This window comes from Diplotaxodon limnothrissa, linkage group LG10 (assembly GCF_057381915.1).
Source record: "Diplotaxodon limnothrissa isolate DT_005_m linkage group LG10, D_limnothrissa_male_GT1.1, whole genome shotgun sequence".
NCBI classification, from domain to species: Eukaryota; Metazoa; Chordata; class Actinopteri; order Cichliformes; family Cichlidae; genus Diplotaxodon; species Diplotaxodon limnothrissa.
The window spans coordinates 13,880,328-13,898,798 of NC_140605.1; the positions used below are offsets into that span (position 1 = coordinate 13,880,328).

Here is an 18,471-nt window from a genome sequence, read left to right on the forward strand (position 1 = left end):
ATGTCTTCTTAGAGACTTCAAAGGCGTCACTTCCCTGCACTTTAAGTGTATCAGAGCCAGTGTCATGAATCCTTTCTAAACAAATCACTTGATCTGTAATTGCTTTGAGAAAGGTTGCAGAATGGAAAGTTAAACCAAACAATTTCAGCATCCAGAAGCCGATTATATTTGAAGGAACTGTCTGAGGAGGAGTGATTTTTTTATTTATTTTTTGGGTCGGGAACACAGCAGTCCCTCCAGCTTTTTACAGGATCCGGTGAGTTGGTAAAAATTGCACTGCATCTCTAGCAGTCCCAATAACTAATACAACTAGATAACTGTATAGGCAGCACGGTGGCATGGTGGTTAGCACTGTTGCTTCACAGCAAGAAGGTCCTGAGTTCAATTCTACCATCAGCAGGGTCTTTCTGTGTGAGGTTTGCGTGGGTTCTCCCCGGGTACTCCGGCTTCCTCCCACAGTCCAAAGACATGTACTTTGTGGGGATAGGTTAATTGGAAAATCTGAATTGCCCATAGGTGTGAATGTGAGTGCGAATGGTTGTCTGTCCCTGTGTGTTACCCTGCGACAGACTGGCGACCTGTCCAGGGTGTACCCCGCCTCTCGCCCTATGACAGCTGGGATAGGCTCCAGCACCCCCTGGATAAGCAGAAGCGAATGGATGGATAGATAACTGTATAATAATATAAAGTGCTGTTTCTCCAAAATAATTAAAGCATTCCCTTTTTAATTCCTGGTAATTAAATGTGATATAATAGTGTGATAATTTGTGTCTTTTGATGATGATATTTGATTACGTCTACTTGTGCACTGTGTGCTTTAAATGGCAAATGAAAGGAGGGTGAGGATTTTCACTCTCTCGTAAAAAAAAAAAAAAAGCATGGTGTTTTCTCCTGCTGCACACTGGCGCCTTTGTAGTGAACCCAGCTTTGACATCAACTGGGTCAAACATGAGGGAGGGAGGGAAGGAGGACAGCAGCTGGACCCAACCATCAATGTCACCCTTGTTACTCAACTTCGTCAATGTCAGTCACTGAGGTTTAGATTTATTTTCCTCTTCTGTCTGTGCGTGCTTCTTATCTTTAAGTGTTCTGCACAAATGGACTTATAAGCCACGAGACCTGTTACCTGTGGTGCTGATGTCTGACATGGGGTGTGTGCAATAAACAGATGACTTATCAAAAGCGTGTGTAAAGAGATAAAAACATGTAGAAAAAAAAATGTAGATCGCAGAATAGCTGAGTTGTTATTTTACTGAATGCTTAAAAGTGTAAAGTGTGCATGTAAAAGCTGGCATGTTTATTAAATTACCCACATATGTTATGATAGAATTAGGGAAAGAAAAGAAATGAAAATGCTGTAAAAGGAAGAAGATACCAAGATGAAAGTTCGTGTTAGAATATTTGGCCCACTCTCTGTTCCCCGTGGCTCCTTAAATAATGACTGGCAGCTGAAATGGGTCTTTGTGACTTTAAGATGTGACTCGGGGAGATGTGGTCTATCTATTGTTGATGAGACAAAAGCGCGAGTTAGATTCATATAGGGGTGGCGGCGAATAACTTCTCATATCCTCATATCACAGTCACAAAGCCACCCAGCAAAACTTCAATAACCTGACACTTCTTTCCGGACATGGGTGAGTGCACAGAATTTCTAATGGTTCTTATCATTTGTTATTGATGGGATTTATAAAAAAAAAATTTTTTAAAAGTCTATTTCAATAACCAGTACTAATGTTACCTTTGATGTCCTTTGATATCAAGTCTGAGGGAAGAATTGCTGCAAATTAATCCTCTGTTTTAATTCATCAAAAGCATTTCTAGACCCATTTTTTGATTTACCACTAATTCCCTTTTTGCCCCTTGATTCTAACACATGATGCAGGTTAACATATGATGGTGATTTCAAAAGACCAAAAAGAAAAACACGTGCACGCTGCCAGGATTATTTACCTTCTTGTCACCTGCTCTAATCTCTTTCATCAGTAAACTAGAGTGGAATCAGAGTGGCATGACAGAGCTGGGCAGCAACTCTCATCATGCCAAGGCCATGCCAGGTCACTCATGTGAAAGAGGTCAAATACTCCCACATGTGTCACGGGCATATTTTGTCACACTTCCAAGAGAATTGTGGACGCAAACAACTTCTGCTAAACATGTTCTCACTTGCAAATAGCCTCTGAGTGAAATTCTGCATGTTTGTTTGGGTTTTTTTTGAAGCAGCTTTGGAGATTTCAGTAATTACCTGACATCTGCTGCAAATGCACTGATGCACTTTGCACTGAAATTCAAACTGAGGCTTTTGTGGCGTTTATTATTCTATCAATACAACTACTGCTGCAGCCGGGCACAGATTAAGCGTGGGCGTCCGTAGGCGCTATCATTTTGGGACTAACAGTCTTCCTGCTGTTACTATTTATATTTTAGTAACAGTTTGTTTAACTCACAGTTTCTCTTCCTTCCAACTAAAAACCAAAAGATCTTGCAAAAGATGAATGCAGAAATAGACATGTTTGGGGATGTTTGGGCCTAACTAATTTTGAGTTGGGCTTGCTATTGTTGTTGTAGTGAAGATATTCAAATTGCCCCTCTCCTTCATAATGCTTCCACCCACTCTTTAAACACTTGAACCCGGCCCCCACCGACATTGACACTCGGTGCCATGGTACCAGTCTCAGCCAGCTGTGGAGGGAGGAGGCCCTGAGTAGTGACATTGGCAGTGGTGGAGAGACGGTCCCGGTGACCCCTCCGCCATTACGTTATATGTGTGTATTGTGGCACCATGGTCTTTGTTTGACATCACTGGCCTTTGTTCCTTCCCAATCATGGCAGATACAATGGATATTGTATCTGCTGCCACAAAGAGATGCTCTTTCTTTGGGCCCCCTGAAGCCAGCGTTTCACCACCATCCCTCAATCGCCTGGTGACGCCTGTGACCACTGGACAAAGAGGGCTGGACCAGATTTAGTAAGAGCAGAGCTGTGAGGTGTTGGCACAAGCATTTGAGCTTTCACATACTGGATGAAGTCAGCGCTGAGAGGCTTATTTTACAGTAGCAATACCTTGTAGAGAGCTCTGTACAACACTTGTTGGCACTGGAACCTTTCTTATAGCGGAGTACAGCATCAGAAGCAGCAAATGTTTCCGGTCAGGCAGCCTTGGCTTTGCAAAGCCTTAGGTGCTTTCCTCTATCCCATTTCTGGCAATGCATTTATTAACACTTTGGATGTTTGCTACCTGCTTCAACAGCTCAGCTTGCTCTGGAAGAAGTGCGTGAGATTGCTATAAAGTCCGTGTTGGCTGCTTTTGTTTGGACGCTTTATTGGGAGACGCTGCTTGAACTCTTGTTTGTCACTGCTGTCTAATTTATCTTCTTTTTTTTTCTTGGTCTTTTTCTTTTGCTTTCTTGCCTGTTGTTGGGGTTTTGGTGTATGCTCATGGATTTTCAGACAAAGCGAGGCCTTTTTCATAGCTCCCCCACTGGGTGAAAGAGTCCCCCACTGTGGCATAGATGTGCTGTGTGGTTATATGTGCGGTGTGTGCCGCCTGTGTGCTGATATATTATGCCCCCTCAGGTTGCTATGATTGCTGTATCCGGTGCATTGGGGCAGTGCCCTACCCATCCCTGGTGGCCACCTTGCTGTGCTATGCTGGCATGGCATTATTTTGTGGCTGCGGGCACGAAGCGCTGACCCAAACCGAAGTCCTCGTTGAGACTTACTTTGCCCGCAACATTCAGGACTATGTGGTCATGGCCTCTTTGTGAGTGATTTTTCAATAACTTCTATCAGTTGTGGCTTCTTTTTTCTAAGTCTCTGGCATTGCTTTGTTTTAACTAATTGACTGACTTCTCTCTGTGACTGTTCCAGTATCAAATACTTCCAGTACGTGATCTATGGTCTGGCTTCATTTTTCTTCCTCTATGGTATCCTGCTACTGGCTGAGGGCTTCTACACAACAAGTGCTGTCAAACAGACCTTCGGCGAATTCAGGAGTACCCAGTGCGGCCGCTGCCTCAGCCTGACGGTGAGCACATGGGTGGAGGAGGAGGGAGCGAGGAAATGAAGAGGGAGGGGAAATGTGAGGTGTCAACATTGTTGAGATGCTGAATTCTGGCTTGTTTTGAGTCTAATAAATATGCTCTTTGTTTCTGCAATTTCCACATGAATTATGGTTCATTACAGATTTAATGACACCACATTTATCACGCGGAAAGTATCTATTAGCATCTGTGTTGCGATTCTGTGACCTTGTGTGCTGCACTTTTTTGCTACAACAGTTCATCATAGTGACGTACATCTTGGCCTTCATCTGGCTGGCGGTGTTTGCCTTCAGTGCTATCCCAGTCTTCTTCTTGTTCAATATGGAGCAGACCTGCCACACCGTCAACATCCTGTCTGAATCAACCCCCAGCATTAATCAGCATGGCTGGATCTGCATGGACGCCAGGCAGTATGGTGCGTTGCTCGTGTAACTACTGACCACATGGTCCCCCTGATGGGAATGTTAATGCGCCCTTGAAAGCAATTAATCACCGTGTAGTGGCTGCTAGACTGATGGCTATATTAGTCAGGAAATAATGAAGAGAACTACACCTTTATGGTCATTTCTTCACTATAGTTTCCCCGACATGCTTCAGGCAAGCCAGAGCATACACGGATCATCAAATCTCATCATAATTCAGCCATAGTATGAGGTTTCTCACTTATGTTATGTCTCCATTTAAGGTCTGCTTCCTTGGAATGCAATGCCAGGCAAGTCTTGTGGGACAACCTTAGCAGCAATCTGCAAAACTAGTGAAGTGAGTAGAGTCTTTATACAGTTCGATATAGCATTTTGGCATCATCACATTAAAATCACTGATCAAAATCGACATAAAATCTGTTTTGAATTATTAGCAGGACAACGTGCATATGAGAGAGCTCACAGTAACACACACGAGTTTGATTAAACACCCTGCATGTGTTTCAAGCTAACCTTTTTTTATTATGTCTTCCAGTTCTATGTCACATATGACTTGTACATAGCTGCATTTGCCGGTGCTGGGATCACTCTGTTAGCACTGGTGAGCTATTTTTGCATTATTTCTAGGACATTTAAGCTAACTCCATTTAAACAGCGGAATCAAATTTAAATTTTGAAATGAAACCACTCTGCGGTGTTGGTGTTTTTCCTACGTCATCATAATAGTGCTTGTCAAGGATTAATATTGCCAGTGACCAACAATATTTTCTGAGAGTTCAGTTAGCACAGGTCAAGAAGTTAGCTATTGCTTTAAAAACTATCATTACCAAACCAATGCAAGTAACCTAAATCTGGCTGGCAGCAAGCCTATCTTGATAATATATATATTTTATTGCATTCATTAATAAAGAAAACCCTTGAAATGCTTACCATTTATTCCACAAGAGGGTCATATTTGAACACGGGCATCTTTTTATTGTTTTCCCCCCTAAATTGCAATGCTGTGACATCACAACAGCATGATTGGCCAGTTTTAGTGTTCATCCTGGACATACATTAATATGATATATATGTTTTATCGTATTATCTACATTTATCATATTATATAATGTTATGATGAAGCAGGAAAAACACCATCACTGGTACATCCGATAAACGTTTTTTCTCAATCTAGGCACTTGAAAATGAGTTTCCAGAAACAGAGCTGCTTTTACTGTTTAAAGTATCATTTTGAATGGTGTTGTGAGTGGAACCGCTTCTGATTAACACTGTACACAGCAAAGTATGTGAATTATTTGGAGGAACGGCGACACATTGTCAATGTCAGTTTTCAATGCTATGATCTTCACGCAAAAAAATTCCAGTCACCTTGTTTGTATTGAGCAGAAATAAATGAATTTTCAACGTGTGGATTTCTCTAAACCAAAACTCTGTTCGTGACTACACACAGTCAGAGATGACTATTAAAGTTTGCTTTCTATCTTGGATGATTAAAGCATTATACTGATCACTTCTCCTCTTGGAGACAAATGAATATTCATTGTCTGCTTGCAAAAAAAATGCTTACAGTACTCGTTTATGTGTAGAAGCTGATTATTTTTTTCATTTCATTAATTCTTCCACTCACTCTAGTTCCTGTATCTGGTTGCCACCACCTACAACTACGCAGTTCTGCGGTTCCTGGGCAGAAAAGGCATTCGCTAAGTGCAGCGCCTCAGTTTTCTCTGTTAACCCCATTGTCCGACTATGAGATGGACAGTCAGCCTACATTCATCCTCTGGGAAACGGCAACCTCCAAACCTGGATTGCCTGCTATTCTTTAAACCTTTCCAATAACAGAAATAGTTTCTCATCACTATTATGTATGAACAACAGACAGAGAGATGAAGATAATTTACCTCCAGCAATGAGCTCTGGCCTGTGCATCAGATCCTCCTTTCAAGATGATTCTCTTAGCTTTGTTGTTCATTTTCCCATTGCTGGTTGTATCTCTCACTTTATCCTTTGTGTGAGGCTTTGTTGGTGCTCATTGTGATTTATGATGTTTCATGAATAATTAAGAGCAATGACAGCTTGCCTCGCGAGTCATAACTGCATGCACAGTATTCAGTGGTTACTGACACCCAAATTGGCTCTCAGTATGATTTTGTGGCTTCTCTATTATCAGCCTTCAAAACTGCATGAACTAAAACGAGTGAGGCTGAACGAACCAAATTTTCCCGTTGAGCTTTCACTTACAATAAACGTGCTTTTTAGTCATACTTATACAGTCTCTTTTTTTTCTCTTTCGTTTAAATGCTACCATGGTAGGTGGGATAAAAAGGTGTTCAGCCCAATATAAGCTGTTTTAGGTTGCAGAGGGGTTGATGCTTCAGTAACTTGTCTCCAGGTGTTTAGCGTGTAGCCCTGCTACTTAGACTTGTGTGTGCTTATTTGAAATTAAGGCTCATTAAAACATTTAAATCTGATGTGTGGAATTTTATTCTAGCCATATACAGTTGCATTGCTGGTATTTTTTTTTTTTTTTTTTGCTGTATTTTTAATTTATCCTTTTCATTGCAGAATCATTAATCATAACAATATACTGCCCTTTTACTGGATACAGTTGTGACAGAAAAAGAAAGAAAGAAGTCGATAGGGAAGTTATGGGAAATAATGGACAGCACATTCATCAAGGTATGCTTGGACTATTTTCTGGAAACATATTTGTCCCAGATAGGCATCATTTCTTAACCGCTTTTGAAAAACACACTCCACACTGGATCACTTGGTCCTTCAAAAACATGGGGGTCAGCATATCTCCAAGGGCCCTAGCACAAACCCCGCACTGCAAAAGCATACTCAGTGTTAATTTCATGTACGAGAGATAGTGAAAGGATATCATAAAAGCACAGATATACAGCATTTTTACAAAAGAAAACATAACAAACCTTTAAACAGTCTGGGTGGCAGTTTATCGAGGGCTCACTGAACATGATCTTGACATTTCCATTAATGATTTGGTTGCAGAAGTAACAAGGAGATTTGCCATGACTGAAGCAGGTGGTTAAAAAACAAAGCAAAGGTTATGAACCTTATTCATTTTTACACTTATGTACACTAAAAAAAAACCATTCTTGGCTCTCATAAACACAAAGCAATAATTTTGACTAAATGTAACTGAAATATATGAAATCAAAAGTGAATTTATTCAAATACTTCATCAATTAAGGAAGATATGCTGAATGTATAACAATCATGACCAGAGTCCATTAAATTACCGTTTTACATTTAATGTATGTAACTAAACCACTTGGAAAATTTACATGTAATCAAATTACTTAATGTCAACATTTTAGGGATAGATATTTTTTGAGTGTTGTATAACTATGTACAGTAAGAGTGAGAAACTTACATGGGCTTATTCAGAGTTTTTGTTGAGTTTACGTCCTCTGCAGGCTTTTGAGACACATCAGAACTACAAAAACAGTCACAAACAATGAGGATGATTTTAGTGCTCAAATAAAAATATGCGAACAACACTGAATACTCTACTGTTCCTTTATTTTTTTTAAATAAAAACACTCACATATGGCTATCATCACACTTTTGGTTTGGTTTGAAGTCCTCAGAGTGGGGTTGTCTTGGATCTTCCACAGGTTTAGGAACAGCTTCAGCCTTGGCCGTCTCCACATCTGAAGCATCAGTCAGTCTAATAGCTGCGTGCTCTGTGTTATCCAAAACACCTTCTGCATCTGAAGCAGCTACTTGGTCAAGGGCATCTTCAATGTTCAACTCTTTGTCACAGTCTGCTGCTGTCTTAGGTGTTGGATCAAAACTTTGTTCAACAACAGTGCCTTCATCTTCGCGCTCAACCGCCTCTTCAGTTCCGCTTTTAAAAACCGGCTCAGAGGGTGGTGCACACTCGACTTTAAACTCCACACCCTTGGCAGTGTCGGCATCGGATTGACTAGATGGTGCAGGCAGAGTGTCGGTGACTGATATGGTGCTGTGTTGTAGAGCAGTTTCTTCTTCTGGTGTTGCATCACTTACAGCGGGTGTTTCCACACCGCCTTGGAGAGAAGCTTCTTTTCCCGATGTTGCCAAAGCAGGTGGTCCATACATGTTTACTCCTGCGTGCTCTAAATTAGTTGTATTCGGCGGTTCTGTTTTGATTACAGATTCTCCAGAGACTCCAGCGGTGCTTTTACTCTCACTACTCTCTCTCACTGTGCCTTCCGCAGCAGAGATTTCTGCAGGGGGATTTTTCACATCAGCATCTGCGGAGGCCTTATCCTCATTGTGACAGGTGTCAGCTGGTGCATCAGCATGTTGTTCCGTGTTTTCTGCAGTTGCTTCAGTAAATGTCTTTTCTGGCTGTGCATTAATATTTTGAATAGGTGCTTTTGTGGGGGGTTGAGGCCTGTAAAAGAGAGTGTTACTTCTTCCCCACTTTGCAACAAAAAATTTGATTTGTAAGCAAAATAACAAACACTCAGCATCTTTGAATTTAACACTTCCAGTTATAGTCTCGTATACTAACTCTATCTTCACTGTTGAGCCTTCAGGCCGAGTGTCTTTCGGAGCTGAAATATTTTCAGCACTTGCCTGATTAGCTGAATTCCTAAAACAGACAAATAAAGCACTGAGTATTTGGTTTAAATGTTCAGATTTAACTGAGATTAAGCTTGAAATTTGCAGATTTGCAGAGAAGCAGTAAATATTTGCTCAGGTTTTGCACAGTTTAATTTACATTCAGCACCAACATACCCTTCAGATGAAATGACCTCTGCCTTTTGAAGAGGAGAACTTGGTGGAGGATCTATTGCTCTACAAGGTACGAATAAGAAGAGAAAAGAGAAAGCCTTATATTTTCTTAATTGCTTCTTCAGAACCAATAAGAGATTTCATCACCTTCTAACTATGTTGGCTCAGAAATAAAGTCTAAGCCAAATGCTCCACATTAGAGTAGTGACTGATGTCTCTAGTGAGCAATAATATAAATGTACATCATTAGCTATCATATATAGTGCTTGCTTAATGAATACAGCGTCAGCAGTATTCTGGGAGTTTCAGAATCTCTTATATAAACAACGTTCATCCATAACTTACATTAAAAAAAATTTGTATGAAGAGTGCAACCTGCATTGAAGGATGAGCATTCTGAGCATGTGAAGTCAGTGATTGATGAAACAAAGCTAACAAATAAGGCCTTAAATGTCAACACAATGTTTATTAATGGTGTAAATATCACCAGACACGTTGCAGTGAAGTGGTGGCTGAGGCTGGTAATAAATGAGAGACACACAAACTAAAATCTAACTTTTCCCGCAGGAGCAAAGCCTCTTGATACAGAAGAATATGCTGTATACACAACAAACTGTGAGGTAATGGTCCCTTTGCAGCTTAACAAGTGACAGCAAAACATGTGGTGTTTGTCATTCATGAGTGTGTGAACTGAACTATTAATTCAGAAGGTTTATGACTTGTGTCAATTGCGGTCATCTAAAACAGCGAGTATACACACATTTGTCTATCTTTTTAGTGCATTTCTATTATTTCTGTTAAAAAAAAATCTGACTTGATAGAAAATGTTTATGGACTTTGAACCATCAGACCCAGGGAACAGATGTGTAAAAGGCCGAAAGGGCGAAAGGTACAGCAGATGGCTAAGACATCAGCACAACTTTTAATTTTGGAACATCCAAATAAGGACAACATAACAGTGTTTGCTGGGTTAGTGTTGTAAGAACACTTTGGGGAAGCTAAGCTTCATGAGGCCTCTTCATAGCGGTGTCTCTGGTTTTACTCCAAATAAGGAGAACATAACAGTGTTTGCTGGGATAATCTGGGAAAGAAAAACAGACAGACAGACAGACAGACAGACAGACAGATAGATAGATAGATAGATAGATAGATAGATAGATAGATAGATAGATAGATAGATAGATACGTGAATAAATTCTAATATATTCATAAAAGAACACCAAATCATCAAGACATCAACAGTGGTGGTGGTGTGATAAATTAATGGAACAATGATGTAAGCATTATGCTTTATGTAGCAGCACAAATATAAGGTTTTAAAGTGGCCTAGACAAAGTGGGACTTACATCCAATTGAGATATTTTGGCATGTTCTCTATTAGACTGTTCAGCCCTTCAGTGTGGCTAAATTAAAAGAACTGCAGTATCACAAACGCTTCAGTTCCTGCTGCCAGGGGTGGCACAACGAGAGGGCAATTACTTTTCACATAAGACCAGGTAGTGTTGGACATTTTTTCCCCCTTAATAGAGGAAAGGATCATTTAAAAACTGTTTTTGTATTTACTCAGGTTATCCTTGTCTAATATTAAAATTTGTTTGTTGTTCTGAAACATGTAAGTGTGACAAATATGTACAAAAAATAAAATAAATAAATCAAGAAGGGAGAAAAATATTTTTTTTTCACAACAATGCTGCCTAGCTGATTATCATTACAAGGGCACTGTAGTGCAATTTATTGATTTGGTCAGTGGTCAGCGTCTCCATAGGCTTGGGCTCTTATTTTCTTGATACCTCTATTTTGAAAGCGTCGTGGAAATACTTCCGGTCTTGTTCCGCTTTTCCCCGGCTTCGTAAAGTAGTAGCATATTGCTAAGCGGAAAAGTTAACGGCGATAGTCAAATGTAGCAGCATTATTTTAATTCTCTGTAACTAGCAGACATATCAGTGGCCACTGTGGAATCAACACTACCCAGGTGGGCTGTTTTCAAGTGTAGTATCGTCTCAAAATAGCACCACAGTCCTTACGTCTGCTGTTTTACATCAAAAATAATACCAGCACGGTCCGAGACGAGTAAGTCGCTTTGTATTTTACGACTTTTACTTTTAATAAAAAAACATAATAGTAGTTAATAGAAAATTCATGTGGCCTGCTGTATCATTTTTAGAGCTAAATGAGGTGCCTCCAAAAATGTTACTTCCCGATGCTTTCCACCAGGTTTTGAAAGAAACTTGACATAAGCCTATCAGGTTACTTAACACTGATACAGTGTTTTTCAAAACAAAATATAGCATAAATATTATTTTAGGCCCGGTTAAAAAAATAAAATCTTAAATGGCATTCTGTTCCTTGTTATTTCAATACATTAGTGCAGGCTCTAAACATCGCTTTGGGCCCCTTTTAAGCAAAAAAAACAACAAAAATAGCAAGATCTTTTATTCTTATTGAAGTGAGCTTAGAGATCTAAAAATGCATTACCTGTTTAATAAAGTCAGCTTTATAGGTGACTAACAAACTCGAGCCTTTTATATCTGGTTGTCATGAGCGCTGAAGGACTGCAATAAACTCCAACTACACAAAGTACAAAGCAATTATTTCTGGTAAAGTAAAAATGTGTTTAATTAGTAAGCTTATACCAATGTCAATGTGATTTGTGATTCTTTTTGGTGCTTAGCCAGGCCACTTTGTGGCTGTCGGATTTTTACTTGTATGGTTCATCTCAGTATTTTCTTGTGTTGCCTTAGGGGGAAAAATGCCATCGAGAAATCACCTTGATAAAATCGGGAGGAAGAAAAAGAAGAGGTGGACAGAGGACGCCATGGAGCGTGCACTGATAGAGGTCAAGTCAGGCAGGTGCACAGTGAGACAAGCCGCCAAGGAGTTTGGAGTCCCTAAATCTTCACTGGGGGACAGAGTCAGTGGACGGGTGACCCCTGGGAGCCGTAGCGGCCCGGCTCAGCTTATAACATCTGCTGATGAGGAGTTGTTGGTCGAGTTCTCCTTATACATGTCCAGGCATGGATTCCCACTTACAAAGCAGCAGCTGGTGTCCTTCGCATCGTCAATTTATAAGCGGCAACACCGGAGGGTGGCATTTTCCAAACTGGGCCAGACATGGTGGCTCAATTTTAGAAAGAGACAAGAGAAAAACATCACTATTCAGCCAGCAGACAATGTTGTCCGTGGGAGGACTGTGTCAGTGAGAAAGGAAGCAGTAGATCAGTTTTTTCACCTCCTGAGGACTGTTGTAGATGCTCATGAGCTCATAGACAAGCCTCACCAAATTTTCAACTGCAATGACACAGACTTTCAGCTGAGTAGGAAGAGGGTGACTCTCCCCAAATCTGTCGGTCTAGGCTACAAGCCAGCGCCAGGCTCCAGGGACCATGTCTCCGTCTTGGCTTGCTTTAATGCGGTTGGAGAGGACATCCCCCCATTTATAATCTACTCAAAGGCCTATCCAGGGGGAGTATGCTACAAGACACAAGGACCACCGAATGCCCTATACGGGTGGTCAGACTCGGGATGTATCAATTCAGACCTCTTTAAGAAATGGTTCCTCAAACATTTTCTCGTGCACGCACCAAAGGAGCGTCCACTGCTGCTGATTTTCGATGGCCACAAGTCACCCGTGAACCTGGAGGTGGTGGAAACAGCTCGTAAGGAGGATGTCATTCTTCTGTGCCTCCCACCTCATTGCTCCCACATCCTCCAGCCACTCAATGACGGTCTCTTTGTGGTCCTCAAGCAGCACTTTGCTTCATTCCTAGGCGACGGCTACACTACTGACACCCACTTTGCAGTTAGCAAAAAGGAGTTCTCAGGGGTTTTCAAAGGAACATATCAGGTAGCAAAGGAGGAGGAAGGTGTGAGAATTGTGAAGGAAGGCTTTAGGAAATCTGGGATCTACCCACTGAACCCCTTCACCATCTGTGACAGACACATGATATCAGCCCACCACCCTGGCCAGATAGCTGCACCCTCCTTGTCAACACCAGTGCCGGGAGTGCACACTGTAGGAGACCTCACAGATGCTGGGCCGTCTTCCTAATTCATCGCTATAAAAATGAAAGTGTGATTGACTGCATAATTGAGCAAAGCAGAAATGAACACAGGCTCGTTCTGTCTTTCAAAATACTGAATTAATTACAGTCCTGTTTTTTAATATAGTGAACCACCTCCTGCTGCCTCCCTGCAGAGAGCCCTGTTTGAGGAAGGCTTGCATTGTTATTAATTACTACTCAACAATGAGCTCAGTTTTAGTTATCTGGTAATAATGTTTGAATGCTGCACAACTGTGGTTTTCAATGGGTTGGGAGTCCCAAGGTGAACATGATTTTCAAAAGGATATTAAAAGAAAAATAGAGGAAATATTTCTGCTTAACAAAAATCTGTAATTTCTCTTCATAAATGCTTCCATCTTCTTGTGAATTATTGGATGGCAAGCCATTTAAATTAAGTGACCCATAAAAGAAAAACACTTGCAAAGCACTCACAAGTTGCTTCAGCCTAGGGGATTGTGAGCAAAAGGACATTTGTAGATATTCAGTGCCATCTTTTTTTGGTATTGCTGGCCAGTCAGGTAGTGAAGCTAACCATCATTGGTAAGGGGCATGATTTCAGTTTAGTGGTCTCTGACAGCAAGTGAGGGAGGGGAGGCTGTGAGGTGTGAGTTGCCCGAGCAGTTCTGCACAGATATAACACCGGTGCTTCACTCTGTCATTTGTTTTATGTATCTAAGTAATGTGACAAATTCACTCGATTATCTCAAACACACTGGAACGGATAAAAGAATGGATTTAAAGCTTGGGCACATTTTCATATGTTATCTGTTGTAGACGTCTGATAACTACACTTTATGCTGTGCAAGATGTCTCTGAAGCACAATCAAGCCTCTTAACTACCAGACTGATTTTGAGTGGAAGTTGGAACCATTTATTGAAGGATGTGTCATCAACAGATGATGCAGCTGTAGAATATGATACACCTACTGCTGTTGTCATGGTTTTCTTTGGAGGTCAAAGAAAATATGTCCATTTTTGGTTCCAACGGTTGTTGTCTTTTTTTCCCTAAATAGTTTAAAATTGTACATGTGATTCTGTTGTTCCTTTACTTACATCTACTGGCCTCTTTGTTAGGTACGCCTGTTTAGCTTCTCATTAATGCATATATCAAGTCAGCCAATCACATGGCAGCACTGTGCTATCATGTTAATGTAGATCATAATCTCAGGAAGGTTTCCAGCATGTTGTTGAATCTATGGTATGAATAATTAAGACAGTTCTGGAGGAAAAGGGGTCCAACCCAGTACAAGCAAGGTGTACATAATAAAGTGGCCTGTGAACATAAGTATCCTGAATAATTGTGAACACAGAAACTGATATAAAAGTAAACCCAAGACCTTTTTAAATAATTTGCTTCTTTCTGTTCACCTGGAAGAATGAACCCTACGTGATCTCAGGGGGAAAAGTCAGACATCTAGAATAAAGATATTTTTAAATGTGTTTGAAGCAAAAATTTGTCCATAACCTTAATAATTTACAAAATTTTGCTGTAGCCATAGTTGAGTGTGTGTGTGTGTCTGTGTTATGTACATGTTCAGGCTGAGTGATGTAATGTCAGTGCAATTGATACATTTGCCGACAATAGTCAGGCAGCTAAGGCTGACGTATCCTTTATTTAGTAGAAATATTGTGCAACCAAGCAGAAGAACATCTTTCTGTTCTATTACCTGTATAAAATAACTCTGTATATGACTATAATTATTGGATGCCTATATCAAAATCATAATTTTAATGCACAGGGGTATTAATATTAACATTAACCTCTTTTTTTTTAACAAAGCTGGAAAAACATTTGTCACATACCATATAATTAACAATCTCATATGTTAAGTTGTTCCCTAGAAAGCTTTTGCTACAGTATTCAAGGAAAAAATACGCATGTGTCCTACAGGGAAGCACCCCAGTAAGATTAACGTTTGATCAACCAGCTTAAGTGTAGGTCACACTGCAGTGTACTTTAGAGTTTTATGGATGCGGTACAGATGCCCAGGGCTAAGTTAATGTTTTTGTACTGTATGTTAATATCACAGATGGTGATTTGTGCCTGAAGCCTGGAATATTTTTAGTTATGATTCAATGACACAGCACAGTCGAAGGACAATTTGAGTTTAACTTGCAGAACTGCCACCACACTGTGTGGTGCCATACACATGGGTCTAATATTTAAGTTTTACATTATTTTTCTTTTTAAAAAAAATAGATTTACAGTCATGGTAAAAATTTATGGCCTCTGTCAGTTCTGAGGTTTACATATGAGGGCATATTGAAAGTAAATCATGCTCTTAAAGTTTCTGAAATACAACCTCAGACGAACAACAATGCGTGACGTATTACACGGTTTAAAAAAAACAAACTAAGCCAAAATGCAGAAGGAGTGTGTGAAAAGAACAACCAGTGACTGAGTAGCTGGTAGAACCACCTTTAGCAACAATAACTTGAATAGCTTCCTGTATGACTTTATCAATCTGCCACATCATTGCGGAGGAATTTTGGTCCACTTTTCTTTAACTTGTTGCCTTTTTTCTTTTTCAGCCATTCTGTTATAGAGTTGCTGATGTGATTGGATTCATTGTCCCGTTGAAAGAACCAGTTTTGGACAAGCTGTAGCTGTCAGACAGATGCCCTCACATTTGACTCTAGAATACTTTGGTATACAGAGGAGTTCATCATGGTCAAGTTAGTGATATCAAGGTGCCCACTTCATGTGGCTGCAAAACCAGCCCAAATCATCACCCGTCCACCAACATGCCTAAGAGTTGCTATAAAATGTTTGTGCATTTTTTTTGTTGTTGTTTGTTTGTTTGTTTTGGGGGGTGTTTTACCAAACATGAAACTACACACTATGGTCAGACATCTCCACTTCTGTTGTTCAGTCTTTTCCTGGTTGCACTGTCACAAATTTTAACATTTTGCATGCTAACTGAGGCCTATAGACTCTGATTTGATTTCTCTAAGCACCTTAGGGCGAATTTGGTGATAAGGCTGTACTTAGTTCTTCACACACTACTTCTGCATTTTTGCTTTGTTGTTGTCTTTAAAAAAAAAAACCAAATTGTAATATGTGAAGTTTTAAAGTTCATCTGAAGTTATATTTACCAAGCCATGGTAAGGACTAGACTATTATTTTTCATATGTGCGGATGCTTGAAACCTTAGAAATGAAAGTTGTTGTTTTTTTTGTTTGTTTGTTTTACCATTTCTGTGTATTTGTCAGTTAAATCCGGTGTGCCTGAGCAACGTTTACATTCAAAAGTGTTTTTTCTTTTTTAAAATAATTTTGCAGCACTCACTCAAATCTCCTGGCTGCCAACCGGACTTGTGAACTCCTAGCTGGAATAGGTTTAGTTTCCACATCTGTGTTCGTTCTGCAACACAGAAGAGGTTGCTGTGACACTGAGACAGGACAGCTTCAATTATCCCTTTCAATTAAAAAAAACAAAATTTTAAAACTCAATTTTTGAAGTTGCATCTCAATCACTGTGAGTACCCCGCTGTGTCTTGTTCTTTCTTGGCATCATTTGATCTTTGGATCCAGCTGCCGTCCTTTTTTAATGTAGACCGCACCCTGATGTTTTGAAGCACCTGGCTTCTGTTAATATCTACAACACACACACACTTTTATCAGTACTGCATACCAAGAAATAGTTTTTTCTTCCATGTTTAATCTTATCAAATACTCACCTTTTGACATGCTGCTGATGTTTTCTCAGATGTTCAACCTGAGGAAATATTTGATGATAAACTTTCTGTACGTTTTATCTGTCATACTCTACACTCATTCCCAACTCACCCCCTTTCGCAACCTGTAAAGCTGTATTCCTATACACAAAAAACTCATCCACCATGATAAAGTGATATTGAAGCATTTACGCTTTGTTATTAACACATGTGGACAGTTATTATTATCTGAATAAAACCATTTGAGCATACCAGAAGACATTCCACAATAAAACTTGTGCAAAAATCGAATCTGCTTGTAAACACTATTAACAAATGTATCTCGTGCTCTCCCCAGTCTCTCTGCATCTTGTCATATTGCGCATCTGTTCTGTATTCTCTTCAAGCGCCTGTTAACATTTTGACCTGTGCTTAGTGCTTTAATCTCTTGTGATGAATCTTTCTGGAGATGTGCCAGCCCCAATTAAGCAGGTCAAATTCATTATTCATAGAAAAGGAAAGCAATTCAGATTTGGTAATGAGGCCTTCCTCACACAGGCCACGAACAGGGGTGTGAAGTCCATTTTTGTGCCGTATTGTGTTCTCACCTGTTTGTGTCAGAGCAGATCAGTGCCGGTCCTCCTCCGGGTCTCTGTGACACGCAAATAAGATGGCAGAAATACCTCCACCAGAGCCCCCACCCCCTGCAGTTTCAGATCCCGCCCCCCTCCCCTGTTAGTTTTGAAGTGCCGCACCTGGATGATGCTACACAGGCTCATTGAGCAAGCGGATAGGCTGGGTGATAAGAGGGGCAGCACTGTTTTGTGGTTTCGATTTTTCTGAGTGTGAGAGGTCACATTCCAGAGATGTTTTCTAGTGAGATTTTCAGTCTTTGCTAAGAAGCAAATTAAAAATAGGCTTTTATAACCTGCCTGACAGCTTAAAGGTATTTAAATGAACCCTGCAGGTTAGTACTTGATGCTGTTTTCTTTCCTACTAATGGCTATAGCAGGGGGTTAAACTGAACTCAATTCTGCTCAATATTAATGTAATCTCTTTATACACTTATTGGTGAGACCCTCCACAACAGTCCCAGTTTCTCATGTGGTCCCATGGGAAAATTAATTGCCCATCACTGAACAATAGCCTTTGAAAAAAAGTAGACAACTGAAAACCTGCATATCATTAACCACAAAAGTTTTTTTTTTTCAAATATAAAAAGCTTGTAGTATTGTTTCACCCACAACAAAGACTTTCTTTCACAAGCATACTGTTCCAGTTGGTAGGCTTCTAGGAATCAAGCGGGACCAGATCTCAGAGTTGTTAGAATTTAATCTACTGTCTCATCAGACCTTTTTAATAATATTTACATTGAAAATCCTTAAACCGAAATGCCCATTCTCTCCAGTGAAAATAAAAGGGCACAGAGAAAAGCTTAACCTCATTATTTGATGTTTACTTTACATTTTAATAAACTGAAATATTCACATTTTGGTCTGTGGGTGTACAGGGGACTCTGTGTGCAAAAGAAATTAATGCGGTTTTT

The 18,471-nt window shown here is 40.1% G+C and overlaps 3 protein-coding genes across 4 annotated transcripts; 2 read left to right on the top strand and 1 right to left on the bottom strand.

Moving 5' to 3' along the window:
• Positions 1–1,553: 1,553 nt before the first annotated feature.
• Positions 1,554–6,758, top strand: plp1b (proteolipid protein 1b). The gene is made up of 7 exons (XM_085363591.1): positions 1,554–1,634; positions 3,574–3,760; positions 3,868–4,024; positions 4,278–4,455; positions 4,726–4,799; positions 4,998–5,063; positions 6,095–6,758. Exons 1-7 carry the CDS (start codon positions 1,631–1,633, stop codon positions 6,164–6,166), a joined length of 738 nt encoding a protein of 245 aa, XP_085219717.1. The 5' UTR covers positions 1,554–1,630; the 3' UTR covers positions 6,167–6,758.
• A 426-nt stretch (positions 6,759–7,184) lies between these two features.
• LOC146624006 (uncharacterized) lies at positions 7,185–16,959 on the bottom strand. The gene is made up of 9 exons (XM_085363592.1): positions 16,950–16,959; positions 16,756–16,867; positions 16,559–16,633; positions 9,212–9,271; positions 8,985–9,065; positions 8,031–8,864; positions 7,857–7,919; positions 7,393–7,495; positions 7,185–7,289 (listed from the first exon to the last, which is right to left on the bottom strand). The coding sequence occupies exons 1-9, from the start codon at positions 16,957–16,959 to the stop codon at positions 7,185–7,187; spliced, it is 1,443 nt and encodes a 480-aa protein (XP_085219718.1).
• Positions 11,057–13,371, top strand: LOC146624007 (uncharacterized). Of its 2 annotated transcripts, none has more exons than XM_085363593.1 (2): positions 11,057–11,278; positions 11,950–13,371. In XM_085363593.1, exon 2 carries the CDS (start codon positions 11,958–11,960, stop codon positions 13,254–13,256), a length of 1,299 nt encoding a protein of 432 aa, XP_085219719.1. In that variant the 5' UTR covers positions 11,057–11,278; positions 11,950–11,957; the 3' UTR covers positions 13,257–13,371. The 2 variants fall into 2 exon arrangements, with proteins under 2 accessions (XP_085219719.1, XP_085219720.1); XM_085363594.1 differs by having other exon boundaries at positions 11,057–11,180.
• Positions 16,960–18,471: the final 1,512 nt, after the last annotated feature.

Coding starts and splice junctions, on each gene's coding strand:
- plp1b (XM_085363591.1), top strand. Junction 3,761..3,867: donor TATGTGGTCATGGCCTCTTT/GTGAGTGATTTT, acceptor TGACTGTTCCAG/TATCAAATACTTCCAGTACG. Junction 4,800..4,997: donor CAATCTGCAAAACTAGTGAA/GTGAGTAGAGTC, acceptor TATGTCTTCCAG/TTCTATGTCACATATGACTT.
- LOC146624007 (XM_085363593.1), top strand. CDS start 11,958: ATGCCATCGAGAAATCACCTTGATAAAATCGGGAGGAAGAAAAAGAAG.
- LOC146624006 (XM_085363592.1), bottom strand. Junction 9,272..16,558: donor TTGGCAGCCAGGAGATTTGA/GTGAGTGCTGCA, acceptor CGTACCTTGTAG/AGCAATAGATCCTCCACCAA. Junction 7,290..7,392: donor GCCACCCAGACTGTTTAAAG/GTTTGTTATGTT, acceptor ATGCTTTTGCAG/TGCGGGGTTTGTGCTAGGGC.